This window comes from Acipenser ruthenus, chromosome 5 (genome assembly GCF_902713425.1).
Source record: "Acipenser ruthenus chromosome 5, fAciRut3.2 maternal haplotype, whole genome shotgun sequence".
Taxonomy (NCBI): Eukaryota; Metazoa; Chordata; class Actinopteri; order Acipenseriformes; family Acipenseridae; genus Acipenser; species Acipenser ruthenus.
The window spans coordinates 31,223,101-31,239,142 of NC_081193.1; the positions used below are offsets into that span (position 1 = coordinate 31,223,101).

The 16,042-nt window shown below is 35.7% G+C and overlaps 1 protein-coding gene across 3 annotated transcripts in view; it reads left to right on the plus strand.

The window, feature by feature from the left end:
- LOC117402628 (ribosomal protein S6 kinase alpha-2) overlaps positions 1 to 16,042 on the plus strand; it is a 100,521-nt gene that overhangs the window by 25,324 nt on the left and 59,155 nt on the right. The window contains exon 1 of one of the 3 annotated variants that reach the window (XM_059023977.1): positions 1,345 to 1,699. The exons of 1 other annotated variant lie outside the window; for it this stretch is intronic. In XM_059023977.1, coding sequence (XP_058879960.1) covers positions 1,607 to 1,699 — 93 coding nt within the window. In that variant the 5' untranslated portion in view covers positions 1,345 to 1,606. Of the gene's footprint in view, positions 1 to 1,344; positions 1,700 to 16,042 lie in introns of those variants that run through there. One more of the 3 variants, XM_034003963.2, reaches the window with a different exon arrangement.

A 16,042-nucleotide genomic window follows, 5' to 3' on the forward strand; every position in this document is an offset into this window, starting at 1 on the left:
ACTTTTTATTGTGGGATCTCTTAACTGTATACGAATTGTATTCATTATCAATCATGATAATCAGGGCAATTTAGAAAACAAAGTCCAGGCCCTGCATTGTAATTGAGACCATGCTTAAACATGTGTAGTAGGTGTAAAAATACACAGAAAAGCTCAGTTATATCCTGGTGAATCTACAATCTGTAGAGCAAATGTATTTATTTCCTTGCTTTGCAGTTTCCTAGTGCAGCTAACAAATTACCTTTTTATTGTTGAAGAATAATAATTAATCTCATCTGCTTCCATAATTGTTTATATTGCCGTAATCAGTTATGTTGGGATATGAGTTTACAGAAAATGTCTGCATTCTAATTATAAGTCATAGGGTCCAGCTGTCCTTGGACTGAGAAAAGGACTAAGCGTTTGGCTCATACAGGATGAAGCCAAAATAAGCTTTGCATCACAGAGCAATGTGCTCACTGCCGACATGGGAGTCGGAATTAATGGGCAAATTGCAGTTGGAAAGCACACAGCTGCTCACATTCTGGTTGCTCCCAGCAAGAGTGGTTGAAAGAGTTAACAAATTATAGTTGCTGAATTCCAGGTGAATAACTTGAGGTAACATTGTATGTATTTATCTATATTTCCCACAAAAAAATTTAAAAATAAAATAAAATAAAAAGGCTAGTTTTGGTCTACACTGCGATTCAAGCAAGCAGCAGCAGTACTACTGCATTTTGTATACTCTGTGCTGAACTGCAGAAAAAGTAAGATTGAAAGCTGAGTTCCTTATTTTTCACTTCACTTGATCTACAAGGGTCCAGCATCTACTGTTTCCATTTGCTGTACAAAAATACTTCCCAAGCTCAAACAAACACATGAATGCATTACTTGTAAATTGCATTGAGTCTAATTAGCTGCTGTACTGGGGACTCTCTTGACCCCTCCTCTTTCCCTTAGTATCATTGAAATATTTAAAAATCAATTTGAACCCAGCAGCAGCAGATGCTGACATTCGTATTCGTCTCCCAAGGGTCCCTGTGTCTTAAGAGGCTTTTTTTTTTTTCCTCTCCGTATTGACAACTCAGCCTAATTAAAGCTCCCTGCTGCTGACATACAGTACCAATGCACATGGGGACACCTTTGTGTCCTACAGGTACCCTGATGCAAAACTCAGGGAAAGTGAAAGAAAAAGAGAGGCATCTATAATGCATGTAGGCTTGTCAGAAGGGCTGCTGTCTGAGAGGTGGGAGCTTTCATCTGCATAGACCTGCTGTGCATGCAGTTTGCTGGGTCTGATTGGGTGTAGCAGGACCTTGCAAAGGGAGGGAGTGGGGAGGCAGTTTAGATTGCAGCACTGCATTGAATCAACTGCACACAGAGCGAGAGAGTGGTAGGTGCTGAGGACAGCAACAGCACTCATGTTAGCTTTGATGGCATCTCCAGTTAGCAGCAGTGCCTTTTGATTTTGCCAGTATTAATCCTTTTCTCAGTCGGTTTCATTTCTTATTCTTCTGCGTTATGGATTACCAGTAGGTGACAAGGATGCAATAAATCCCTTTTTTCAGCTGCACAGATTTGGATTTTTGTTTTTTAATGAACAAAGACAAGTTGTGACCATAAGAAAATGGACATGAGCATGAGGAAATTTACAGTGAGAAGGTTCTTCTCAGTCTATCTCCGCAAGAAATCCCGCTCCAAGTGCCCAAGTAAATTAGAGGTCTGTAGTTCATTTTTTTCCCCCAGATGCATAATTGCTTCTTGCTGTTATTTTTACTGATTGCCTTGATGAAGTAATTTAAACCAAGCAGTTTAGTCGCTTTCTGATAATTGTGTCTTGCTTACTGGAAGTGCTTTTCCTTGTCTCGCCTATACTATCAGCAGGGATTCAGGCAATGTATACTGTGCTGTTGGAAATGATATTTGCCAGAGGTAATTTATTTTTTACCCAAAGCACTTTGCTACACTTTTTCAATCAATGGATTCATCATTCTCTTATCACAGGAGTGCTAAATATTTTGTTGATGTTATTTTATTTTGGCTTCCCATATTTTAGATCATAAAGTTTTTTGTGTTGTTATAGTTTTAGTCACAACAACAAAACTGAATATTTTTAAGCTAAGAAGGTATGCAATTACGTATGTATGTGCTTTGACAGCGGTATGTTGTGTGGTAGGTTAAGATAAACAAATCTGCTGTTTATATATATATATATACTGTATAACATTGATTAAATATTCATACAATAGCTACTGTTTTTCAGTGGAATCTTCAGGAAATGTAATAGTAATTACAGAAGGAGTATGTGACTACGAAAAAGTGACCTTTTAATGTAAACCATGTATTTTAGCCTTTAGCAGGCTGATTTAGGTACATTGCTATTGGAGTTGCATACACTTAGGCACATTTGATTGATGTCTTCTGAGGTTTGGAAGCCTTTTTTTTCAACTAATTATACAAACACATTATATCTAAAGAAAAATGTTGCGTGCATTTATTATTTATGTAATTAATTACATTTATTTAAAAAAAGGAAAACAACATCTACTGGTAGTTTCTCCTTCTATTATTTCACACAAACAGAGAACATGTTATTGAGACCCCTTGGAAACTATCTAGATACACAAAAATGAATGATGATAATGATATGCACAGCAATAGATGCTGAAATGAGCACTATTATGGAAAACTGTTAGTGCCCGCTACAGTATACAGGTCCCTCTGTCATTCATTTTTGTTGAATAAAGAAAATCTGTTCTTGCAATTACTGGCTGTTATGAGTAGGTGAGTGCTTGGTTCAAGTGGTTGTTAAGACACTAAAAATGAGTCTCGACAGTGTAATGTGTGTTTTCCAGCATACCAGTTTGTCACACTACAGGTGGACTTTGTTTCTCAGCAAGGCTTATCTGAGTATGTGTTATTTCAAACTATATGTAGACAGCAGGTGGACTTTATTCATGCGATGAGCTCTATGCATTTACTGACTTGTTGTGTCAATTAGGTTAGACAGCATATAGGATAGACCAGATGTCAATAATGACAGTAATTGGCAGTTTTCTTTTTCTTTTTTTTTTTTTTTTAAAAGACAGTTACCTCTGTGTACTCACAAGACTGAATAATGATGTGGCTGCAGGTGACTGTATTCTAAACCTTGGAAGAGACATCCATTTCAAGTCGTTTTTAATATATATATATATATATATATATATATATATATATATATATATATATATATATATATATATATATATATGAATTGTATGTAAAAAAATAATGGTAATATAATGACCGAAAAACAACCTACTGTAATTGATAAATAAGCTATTCAGTTGGCTCTAAAAAATAAAGGTAAGTGTATAAAAAATTAATGAACTAGTCACAACATGTAAAGGTCTCTGCATATGTAACTTTCTTGATCTCTGTTTTTCCTTTGGCAACGAAAGATGTTATTAATTGAAGAGCTGGTTTTCTGAGCGTCACTGGCTTTTTGGGGTTTTTTGTAATCTCTCATGCTTACCACAAACATCATTCTTGCCGTTAAAATCAGTCGTGCATAGTTTACAGAAAATATGCTTTTTTCCAGCGTTTAGGATTATGTGAGAATATTTTGTTGCCCAAAAAGCTTGAAATTTGCACGTGAAGCCATTGTAGATGGTCAAGTATGTGTTGCTTGCGCACTGAATGCATGTGCCACTGGGCTGCCCTGGGTCCTAACCCCTGCTAAGTACAGACAGGGATTGCAGTAACCAGACTGTACATGACTTTTGCAATAGAGTTTTTAGCAAAATACGGGAGAAAATCTGTCCCGGGAGTTGTCTGGGAGAAGTGTCCAAAAAACGTGTGCCGGCAAATAAGGGAGAGTTGACAGGTCTGTGTGTCCTCAAGATTAGAATTTTCAAACAGGTGTGGTTTCCTACCACAACCAGGCCCGGAGGAAGGCCTAGGCAAACTAGGCAGCAGTCTGGGTTGGCAAATTTAGGGGAGCGGCAAAAAAAATGTTAAAAAGTAAAAGCAAGGAATCTGCATTATGTGCGAAGCACCGCTCCAGTGACGTTTAGCACCACGGTAACTCTGACATCGCACTGAAGAATCACATCCAAACATGTTCTTTCGCATGGTATGGAGTGATCAGTAGTAAATTGCATTTGTTTTTTTATGCCGTTTTATAGAGAAAATGGCTTTATGACTGATTTACGTCATCCTTAATGCAGACACAATGTTTCAAGACCTAAGCCACTAGACAGTCATCAATTTTCAACAAGAATTTGGTAAGTTAATAATTTAAACTTTTGGGAATTTGCGGTATTTTGACAGTAAATACCAATGTTAATAAAATGTGTTAAATTCCGATCTCTGAAGTTCAAATCAATGGACACTGACAATATTACTAACCTGTAAATACACATGTAATACTATTTACGGATATGAGCTGAATTCAGTGGTAAAAATGCTTTTTAAAATGTGTTTCTTTACAAATGACTAGCTAAACCACTGCCATCATATTCAAATCTTCCTACTCACCCATACATCATTATATTACTGGAATGACCAGGCGGCACAGTGTCACTGCCGGTGAGACACTTTTTTTCCGAAGATAGTATTTGGCATACACCAGGACAGGCTGAGACAGTTCAGATTTACAGACTCCCATCATCACCAATGCATTTAACAGACAAGTGTGTAGGGTTATTCAATCACTGGTGTAGTCGAGGGTATATGCAGGTAAACTGCTTCAGAGTACTTCCTATCATAGCATGTTGAGGGACAATAACAGCATGATTCAGTTAACCTGTGCTATTGACAGCATGCCACAGTGCAACTGTTACGATGATGAAACAGTGGCCTGCAGCAGGAAAACAGATAAAATCATGTTGAAGCCCAAGTTTGCTTATGAAATTGTATTTGTTTGAAAAACGCAATTTTTTGGCTGAGTTCAACTATCTTGTCAGTATTGGAAATGAATCACTGACCACTTTCTGATTGACTGCATCTAAACACCATGGAAGAGCTTTGTTTAAACACAGTTTGATAGTTTTAGCTCTTACTTTTACTGTAATGATTTTTTTTGTATTGTTTTTCCAATAACTTCTTAAAGCAAATAGCTTATTAAATCTGTACACTACTTTAAACAGTATGAAAGATCAAAAGTAATCATGACAGATACATTATTGCAAATGTCACAATGCAACACCTTCTCTGGAAAATGTTAAACTTGAAGATGGATCTACATGATGCCTGAGAAAATGGAAAGGAAACTTAATTATTTAGATATGAAGATAGTACCTGGATAGTACCTTTGATGCAATTAGTGGTAGTGCCTACCACAACAGGTACTCAACAACATTCCGAAGTTTGCTTCTTTGTCTCACTGTGATCAGACTCTAAACCAAATGCATAGGAATGTTGTTCCATTTTTCCATGACACATTGAGCTTTTCTCATTGATTTCTATTATGCTATTATTAACCAGATGCTTTCTTTTTAGAGGGGATAAGATTACAGGATCGGCGAGTGACAGATGCTCATTGTAAATTAGTGGATTTAAATGGAGTATGTAGGAGTGAAGTGCATGTTGCTTTTGGAGTTCATAAAGTCAACTGGAACTAACTCTGATCTAGGATACTGTGCCCCATTTTCTCCTGGGGCCGGTATTTGAAAACCTTGGTAATCTGATTTCCATGTTTAATCTGGATTATAGTGTGCAATTGAGTTTTTCATAATTTAAAGAGGAGATCAGGATTACTTTGATCCAAAATACCAGGATTATTGTGATCCTACTGTGGAGGTGGATTTAGCTTTTAAATGATCATATTTTGTTTGAATTGTCATAACAAACACACACTATATGTCTAAAAAGAGTGTTAGAATATAATATTTACATATTTATTTAAGTTTTGTATCCACGCAAGCAAAAAGGAAAACATGTATTTAGTGGTATAGCTTTAATAAAAAAAGCATACACATACACCTTCACATACGCCTCCTTAAAGCTCGTCTGAGAGATTCTGGACTCCCGACCGACGAGGAAGACAATGAAGATGTCTAAAAACACATCTCCTTTTTTCAAAAGTTTTATTTTTATTAAGTTTAGATTTAGTTATTTAATTTCTGCTAAGTAGGCATGAATAAAATAACCATTATTTGCATGCGTTATATGTGCACTAACAGAAATTAAAAGAGTTTGTTAAAAAAAAAAATATATATATATATATATATATATATATATATATATATATATATATATATATATATATATATATATATATATAAAACAAAATAAATAAAGTTGTGTATTAATCATTATTACCACAATCTTATTTATTTTGTTGAATTAGGTTATATCATAAATAAGGCCACTTAAAAAATAAATAAATAAATAAAAATATTAAGAACTACTTCAGAAAAATGGATTTTATAATCATGAGTATTTGTTATATGGATAAATGTAATCCAGCAGAGACATTTTCTGAAAAAAAAGGATCAAAATGATCCAGATCAAAGTAACCTCGGTCACAAAATATAGGATTTCAAAATCCGGATCACTTTGATCCTGATTAAAAGTTTTGAAAAACCAGCCCCTGCAGCTTGCTGTGTATCTGCAAACAGGACATTACTGGTGTATGAAATTATTATTATTATTTATTTATTAGTAGATGCCCTTATCCAGGGCGACTTACAATTGTTACAAGATGTCACATTATTTTTACATACAATTACCTATTTATACAGTTGGGTTTTTACTGGAGCAATTTAGGTAAAGTACCTTGCTCAAGGGTACAGCAGCAGTGTTCCCCACCTGGGATTGACCCCATGACCCTCTGGTCAAGAGTCCAGAGCCCTAACCACTACTCCATACTGCTTACTTGGTCTCTAGGCACGAACCCCAATATATAGTTCTGATAAATGTATTTATCGTGCCCCTAAATATCTACAACCTCACCTCTCATTAACATTCAGTGGGAACATTGACCCATGGTACATTCAAATGTGTAAGTGTAAAGGATTAACATTTGCAGAACTTTGTGTGTAAGGTGACTGGTGTTAATCTCCCTCTGTATCCGTCATGAAAATACCAGTAGGACTTGCATACTGTGTTAAAATGTTGTGCCCTTTATTTTCGTTATCTTTTTCATTTAATTAATAAAGCAGTTTTGATACAGTATGTACATTACCTGTTTTATTATACAGCACATCCCTTGGAATACAGGAACAGCATGTAATAGATGGCATCTATATGAAATACTGATTAATTCTCACAGTTTTGGAGTTTTGTTTTCAGCTAGCTGCTGATTTAAAATAATGTCATCATGTACAGTAATTTCCCAGCAGTTCAGTAGTTCATTAGTGTATTGAAGTTTGTCAGAAAAATATACTCTATCACAGGATGTGACAGAAATACAATGATTCTTGGTTGTAAATCTCCCTCCCAACCTGTGAGGGCACTAAGCAGCGAGAACAGAGTTATTTGGACGGGCTGGTCTGACAGTTCTTTCCCAGTGTCAGGAAGTTGGCCAATCTGGATGAAGGCGAGACTCCATTGCAAGAACGCATCGACCCGGAAGGTAAACAATGTGGCAGCCGCAGATTGGAGAGGTGGTTGCACTCATTTACCAAGAGGTCATGTGTGACAGCATAAAAAGGGACGGAGAATCGTAATCTGTTCCTTCTCATTTGGTTGGGTTTACAATAGAACTGAGAAGGACTGAAAGAGACCCTGTGAGAAACAGTATCGTGAGTGTTGTGTTTTGTTTGTTTTGTAATTGTCTGTTTGTTATATTACAAGATGGCTAAACACGTTTCTGGAGCTCCCGCCAAGGGCCAGCACTGAACCGGAACATCACTTCACCACTGTCACTAAATAAACATGTGCAACCCACCACGAGCACTACTGCACACATCCAGGACTGGTGACCGTGTGTCTATTATTGTGGGATGGATATTGTGTTTATTATTTGAGACTGTAATCCCGTTATTGTCTACCCCGTGCAGTACACATTGTTGTGTATTGCCGGGGGATTATTGTTTAGGTCACCAGACCTGGAATAAAAGAAAATAAAGTCATTTCCAAACAGGATTACAAATCTCTGTGTGTTTCATTACCTAACTGCATCATCCCTGCACCTGCATCCACTCAGCCACTTTGCCACACATGGTTAGAATCAATTTTTTAAATCAAAGATAGTGGTCCTAGGAAAGCAATGGATTTGTGTTTACTTCAGGTTATAACCTAATATGCAGTACTGATTGGTTGAAGCAGTTTTCAGTGTTCCACTAGAAGGCAGAGTGCAAAATAGGTGCAGTTTAACTCTTGTAGAATCACCTGTCTTCAAACAATACATTATAAATTCTGATAGAATACGTTAGCATAACTAATATAGAAAATGCTGTGTATAATATATATATATATATATATATATATATATATATATATATATATATATATATATATATATATATATATATATATACAATAAACTGCTGTGGAAAGACATATTGCAAACAGTATTTAAAACCATCACACATCCTCCACGTAAATTAAACTTTTAAGTTAATACAAGGTTGCAAAAGTTTATTTTCTCATCAATTAGAGATGGTTAAGTGTTCCCTTCAAGCGGTAATGACATTTTCCATTTAATTGATCCTTGTGTGACACTACAATGTTTGGTCTGTCCTGAAATTTGTAAAGCATTTTACCTGTAGCAGGTATGACTCATACTAGGATGTTGTAAATATATACACTGAAGACAATTATTGCATTTTCCAGTTTCCTTCACTCCAGTTAAAATAAATTCTACAGCTGATGTGATTTGCAATTCATATACTACAGTACAGTGACACATAATCCACCTGTCCAAGAACGTGAAGATATACACTACCGGTCAAACACCCCCATTTTTCCAGTTTTTATTGAAATTTAAGCAGTTTAAGTCCAGTGAATAACCTGAAATGGTACAAAGGTGAGCGATAAACTGCCAGTGGTTAAAAAAAAAGTTTAGGTTACCAAAAACTGAAAAAATATGAGAAATGTACATTTCAGAGTTATACAAAAAAGGACTTTTTCAGGGAACAAGTAATGGGTTAACAACTTACAGCTGTTCTGCAGCAATGGAAGTAAATTAAGCCTTGAAAGTTGATGCTAACAATTCCTACAGGTGTCCCAACTTTTGTTGATTACTTACAAACCCTCTGTCTGTATAAAAGCTGTGTTGGAACAGACTGTGTTACTACACCCTCTTAAGCATTATTTGGACAGTATTGTACTGCAGGAAGTAGTATATTGCTCTCATAATGGCGAGAAAAAGACAATTAACAAAGGAAGACAGACAGACCATTATAACCCTTAAAAGTGTAGGTCTTTCCTTTAGAGAAATTGCAAAGAAAGCCAAGGTGTCAGTGAGTACAGTTTCCTACACCATCAAAAGGCACTTGGAAACTGGAGGAAACTCTGACAGGAAGAGGTCTGGCAGACCCAAAACCACAACAGAATCAGAAGACAGGTTTCTGAGAGTCAACAGCTTGCGTGATAGGCGGCTCACAGGACAACAGCTTCAAGCACAGCTTAACACTGGTCGAAGTAAGCAAGTCTCAGTTTCAACTGTGAAGAGAAGACTTCAAGCTGCAGGTTTGACAGGTCGAGTGTCAGTAAGAAAGCCATTGCTAAGATGGCAAAATTAAGAAAAAAAGGCTTGCCTGGGCCATGAAGCACAGCCAGTGGACTACTGAAGACTGGAAGAAGGTCTTATGGACCGATGAATCAAAATTTGAAATCTTCGGTTCATCACGCAGGGTTTTTGTACGCCGTCGAGTAGGCGAAAGGATGGTTCCTCGGTGTGTGACACCAACTGTCAAACATGGAGGAGGAAGCGTGATGGTCTGGGGCTCTTTTGCTGGATCCAGAGTCGGCGACTTGCACAGAGTGAGTGGCACCCTGAACCAAAACTGCTACCACAGCATTTTGCAGCGCCGTGCAATACCCTCTGGTATACGCCTAGTTGGTCAGGGGTTCATCCTACAGCAAAATAATGACCCAAAACATACCTCCAGGCTATGTCAGAACTACCTTAGAAGAAAAGAACAAGACGGTAGGCTTCAAATCATGGAATGGCCAGCACAGTCTCCAGACTTAAACCCCATCGAGCTGGTTTGGGATGAACTGGACAGAAGAGTGAAAGCAAAGCAACCTACAAGTGCAACACATTTGTGGGAACTTCTGCAACAGTGTTGGGAAGAACTTTCCGAACAATATTGGCTTTCCATTGTAGAAAGAATGCCACGAGTTTGTTCTGCTGTTATATCTGCAAAAGGTGGCTACTTTGAGTCAAAAATTTTGATTACATTTTGTTAAACAAAACGATTCCATGATTTCTTTTTTATCTCCAATTGTTTATTTGTTCTGTGCTTTAATTTCAGAGTACATTGAGACATTAAACTGCGTAAATTTCAATAAAAACTGGAAAAATTGAGGTGTTCTAAAACTTTTGACCGATAGTGTATATTTATCAGAACACGTTTTTTGTTTAATCCAAGAAAAACAAATCGACCATGTGCAAGTAAAATTAAAAATCTCAGTCCCCTATAACTGCCTGTGGCCAGACTCTGTGTGATCAATTAATGTTATTTCTATGCTACAAAATTCTTATACCCCTCATGTCACTATTTTCTGTTTTGAATTTTTAAGCTTCAGCAACGGTATAGAACACACAAGAATGCACTTTTCAGTACAGTCGTTTTGCTTTCATCCAAAAACAACTTAATTTACCTTTTTTTTTTTTAGTATATCAGGTTAAAGATTAGAATCCAGTTCCATTGGCATCAAAAAATCATAACCTGTTATCCTGATGAAAATGTGTCCCCTAAACTGATTTCTAAGAATAGCCTACAGTATTTGACCTTGTCAAACAGAACACAGGATGTACAGCCTTAATATTTTAATACAAATTGAATTCAGTCGCTTATCCCTTTGGATCAGACTGTTAGCTTTTATTTCCAACCCCAACACTTTACATTTTAGACAAACCATTAGTCTGTGACATGTAAATGACCTAGACAAATAAGTGTGACCTAAAAACACCAGTTAAAAGAACTACAAAATAAAGACATTTAAAATAAGGCCTTGTCTTTTAAAATCAGTTCAATCCTGCTACCTCTAGATGAATTAGAGTAGGCAACATTTAGACTGTATTTTAGCATGCTTATACTCTTCCTTTCTCCTCAAAGAATCAGTATTTTTTTACAATTAGCGTTTCTTAAACATACAGCAGTTTACCAGAGATATACTAACTGACATTCAGCATACCAGTATTTAGATTTTTACCCACAGAAAACTCCTGTATAGGGCTGTTCAATTTCAGTGCACATCAAATACATTTTTTTTTAATGCTTTGTAATTTTGGACAAATTAACTCTGTGGGAAAATGTCAGCATTTCCAGTAAAGGACACAATATTCAATGCTTTAATATTTTCTATTGAGTTCATAATTATATGGCAATATAAACTCAATTCAATTAGAAGGAGGTTATATAATTTTCAGACATAACATTAAATGAATATAAAATTAATTAAGTTCAGTAATTCGGGTCAGCGGGCTGAGTTGACACTGTTGTTGAACCAATGTGTGCAGATTGGATTGCTCATTCTTTATGAGAACAGAGAATGTGGTGATTCAGTAGGTGAAGGCAGATACCACGGTTGCTAGACATTCTGGCTTCAAGTACGATTCATGACTGAAACCAAATAACAAGTTGAATGTTTCTGTTGCATTTTGTCAGAAACAACTGAGTGAAAAAGGTTCACAGTCTTATTTTGTGCAGGGTCACAGTCCAGTATGAAGGGAAGCCTTCAATCCTTGAATACAATGAAAGAATAAAGAAGAAAATAATTAAATTAAAAAAAGGTATTGAAGATACTATATATATATATATATATATATATATATATATATATATATATATATATATATATATACACTGTATATATACAGTCACATCCAAAATTATTGGCACCCTTGATAAAGAAGAGCAAAAAAGGCTGTATAAAATAAATAATATCAGTACTGAGCTATATTGTAATTTTCCAACATGTGTAATACATTTGACTTTATTAATGATTCAATGGAATCAACTAAAATTACACATTTCTTAAATTATACATTTATTTCCAAAAAGTGTCACAATTATTGGCACCCTTGTTTTCAGTACTTTGTGCACCCTCCCCTTGCAAGGATAACAGCACTGACTATTTTTCTATAATGTTTAATCAGATTGGAGAATCATAGTTTTATTAAAAACCAAACATAAAAATAACATTTTTCAAGACCAGATAAGCATTAGGCTCATCATCACATTTTAAACACTTCTGAGCAGATCAAAGCTCTGCAACTGTTGCAAACAGCTCTGATCCTAAAACTTAAATCAATGTTATGCCCAGAACACTTGAAACATAAATTATGCAGAAAGCTACAAGTATGTCAAAGGTATATGGGTTAAATTATAGTTATCGGTTCTCTGCAATTAAAATCACCTCATCTTAATATGTGCGGGGTCAGCGAGTTGGTGTATAAGGAGAAACAATTGAATAGTGTTCATTTCAAAGATAGAATAAAATATAGGACACCCCCCTTCCTAAGCACCTAATTATCAATACCCTAGACATCATGTCATGGTACCTTCAATGTGAATACACCTTAGTGCCATACTCTACAATGTTTTTTTTTATGGTGCTGCATCACTGTAAATGTGAGGAAAGGACCAACCATATATGTTGTTGTTCCAGGGATGTGTGGAAACAGATTGTTAAAAAAAAAAAAAAAACTAGAATGGCAAAGCCATCACTGGCTTGTTCTAATTTACTATATCATTGGCTCATAGTGAATAGCAAATACAAAATAAGCATGCATCGAAAAGACATACCATGGAACAAAACTGATAAGGTGTTTTAAGATATCTCAGGTTATTATTTTAAAGGTTTTCCATTGGAGTTCACTATGAATTGGTAGCTTGAAGGCAAATGCATCACACTTTAGGGTAAATGGGTTGATGAGTACAAACAAATCTATCTATATATAAGGCAAAGTCTATTGAGAAATCTGAGATTATGATTAGCCTGCAGCTGAGCAAACATAGTCAAACAAAGATGTATTATTCCAGTTTGTTGGAATATAATATAAACAGGCTGTGGAAATCATTTTACTAAGCAATAGAAAGATGTCCTTTACCACAGTAATTCAAGAGTATTGTATGTTGGAAAACAATGATACCGGTATTTCCATGGATACATAATTAAACACTATGAAGGTATCATCTGGTTTGTCTGGTAATGGTGTGGCCTTATTGCGTTTGTACTTCAATTGTATGTCATATTTCATAGTCACTTTCTTCTTTTACCTTTGTATTTTTTTACATCTATCTGATCCCTGTGATATAGTGCCCCTTGTGATCAGGGTGGTAGGACCCTACTGTGTATCACTGTTGGAGAAGGTGAAAAAGGTGATGAGTCTTTGGCCCTTTAAGAACACAAACAATTATTCAAAAAAATAAAAATAATAGTAACTCATCTTGGATCTCTAACTACACGTGAGACTACTTTAGTAGAAAACTAGTTTTTTTTTTTTTTTTTTTTTCCTGAAATTCTACTCTCTTACCTGGTGGACAAACTCACATAAGAGAGGCAGGTTGACATAGGATGGGAGGTTGGCTTGTTGAAGAAAAAGCTAAATGACTGGAAGGGCTTAATTAATCTATCAAGTATTTTAACCCTGCAAAATCTAGTAGCCTGCCTCAACTCCGCCCACAATGAAGCAAGGATGTATACCACAAATCCATGGAACTGTGGTGGGCAATATTCTCGCTCAGAAAGCCCATGGTCCAAGTGGCCTATAATTGCGGGAATGCATATACACTCCATCACAGTGTCAAACTTACATTTTTACAAGCACATGATAATAGGATGAGTGACACGGACACACTTGTTAATATCTAGAATGCAATACTAGATTTAAAATGAATCATTATGAGTGCAAGTGCTCGATCATTAACCCCTATAAGCAGGTATTAATCAGTGTGTATATGAGATTCATTGTCTAATCTAACGTTTCCCAAAGTGCAGTTTTGTGATTTTGAAAACAGTCGGGGGTAGGTGTACTAAGATTAGCCAGTGGCAGCGCAAACATACCGCAATTTGCATTTGCATTTTCTTTGCGACAGCGAAGTAAACATTTTGTCGTATATACTAAGAGAAAATATGTTAATGAAAAGAGACTCAATATACTAATTTAAATATTTGTTGCGTCTTCTTAGCGAGATCTCTATTGCAAGAGTCGTGCAACATTGTTCAAATAAATAGCGGGGGTTGAGTAGTGGTTTGCTGCAGCAGAGGCTGCCTGAAGAATAACGTTTATACATGCAAGGGTGCAAGAATCAAAATAACACTGTTTTTGTTAAATGTAAACGTCATCTGTACAATACATTCTGTTTCATCTTCATTTTACCTGTTTTAATACTGTTATATAAATAAAATAAAAAAGCAGTTTAATCCCATCAGAGTCTATAGTTTCTATAAAAAGCTTTTCATAATCATACAGCAGCCCCTCGCTAAACCGGATATGTTTGTCCGACATTGTGGTGGAGGTGTCGGTTTAAAAAAAAAAAAAGTACAATAAAGTCGCACACACATACATTTATAGTGATGTATTTTAAATGTATAAATCATTGCACTGAAATAGCACCAATGTGTTTTGGGTAGGCTACACATTACATTATGTAAAAATATAAATCCGTACAGTAAGCCTATACAGTATACAGTACAGCAGTAAAATCAAATGAATACCTAGAGCACTTAGCCTGTGGGCTACTGGTATGGTAACATAAAATACATCATGCTGCTGCATTGTACACATTGGTGAATAAAATATTATTTTAAATTGAAACTAAATGATTTTAGTGTTTTCTTTGTATTTTTTATTATTATTATTATTATTATTATTATTATTATTATTATTATTATTATTATTATTATTATTATTATTAACTTGGCAGCCTAGACAATTAACACAAACTAAACCATGGTACTGCGTTGACAAGCTATGATGCTTAGAAGAGGACAGTCAATTCCCTTGAAATTTAAAGGGACCAGCAACAAATTTTGCACTATACCACTCATTTGTATTATCATTAGTAGCCTATAAACCAAATGTATACTGTCAGTTTTTATTTGCGTTAGTCATTATAACATTTGAGAACCCTCATGCACACTATCTCCACCTTTTTCTCCGAATCTATGCAGGAACGCCCATAATTACATATTCATCTACGCTTGAACTGCAAACAGAAACTGCTGCCGCAAAGCATTCGCTAAAAAGCTGCAAATAGCATTGAGCTTGTCTAGTGCATTTCACCCAAGACTTCCGACTCATTTGCAATTGGTTTGAGACTATTGCAACAAACGTATCACTTTAGTAAACCTACCCTTCAGTTGTGAAAATGGATGTAAAACGAAAAATGTCTAATCCTACTTGCAGCTCAAACAAACAAAAACATTCTTGCAATTACCTACTTATATTAACTTCGGTTTTTCTTACATTGGAAACGAAGATGATCCGCGTACTCAGTGTATCATTTGTTGTGAAGTACTCGCTAAACCTAAGCCGTCCAAACTGAATCTTGAGTCACGGCATTCAGATTGCGTCGGGAAAGTTTTTCTAGAAGAAAGCTAATTAATTAGCTAAACAGCAAGATGTTCTTAAAAAATGTCTCAGAGAAGGCGATCCGACCTAGTTGCAATCCATACTGCAAAAAACAAAAAAAAACGCACACAATTGCTGAGGAACTAATGGTACCAGCGGCATATCACCATGGGTCAGCACTTCTTTTCAAAAAGTGGCAAATCACTGGTAGACATCCAATACGGAAAAAAAAAACTGCAGCCATTTTACCATAATCAAAATAACTAACCAGATGTATGTAAATGTTGACCTTGTGGGAAACCAAAGTGTAGGTGACATTTTAAATGAATCTGAATGGGACATCACTGACTAATTCAAGTAGTGAAATAAAGCAAAAGTAAGTAT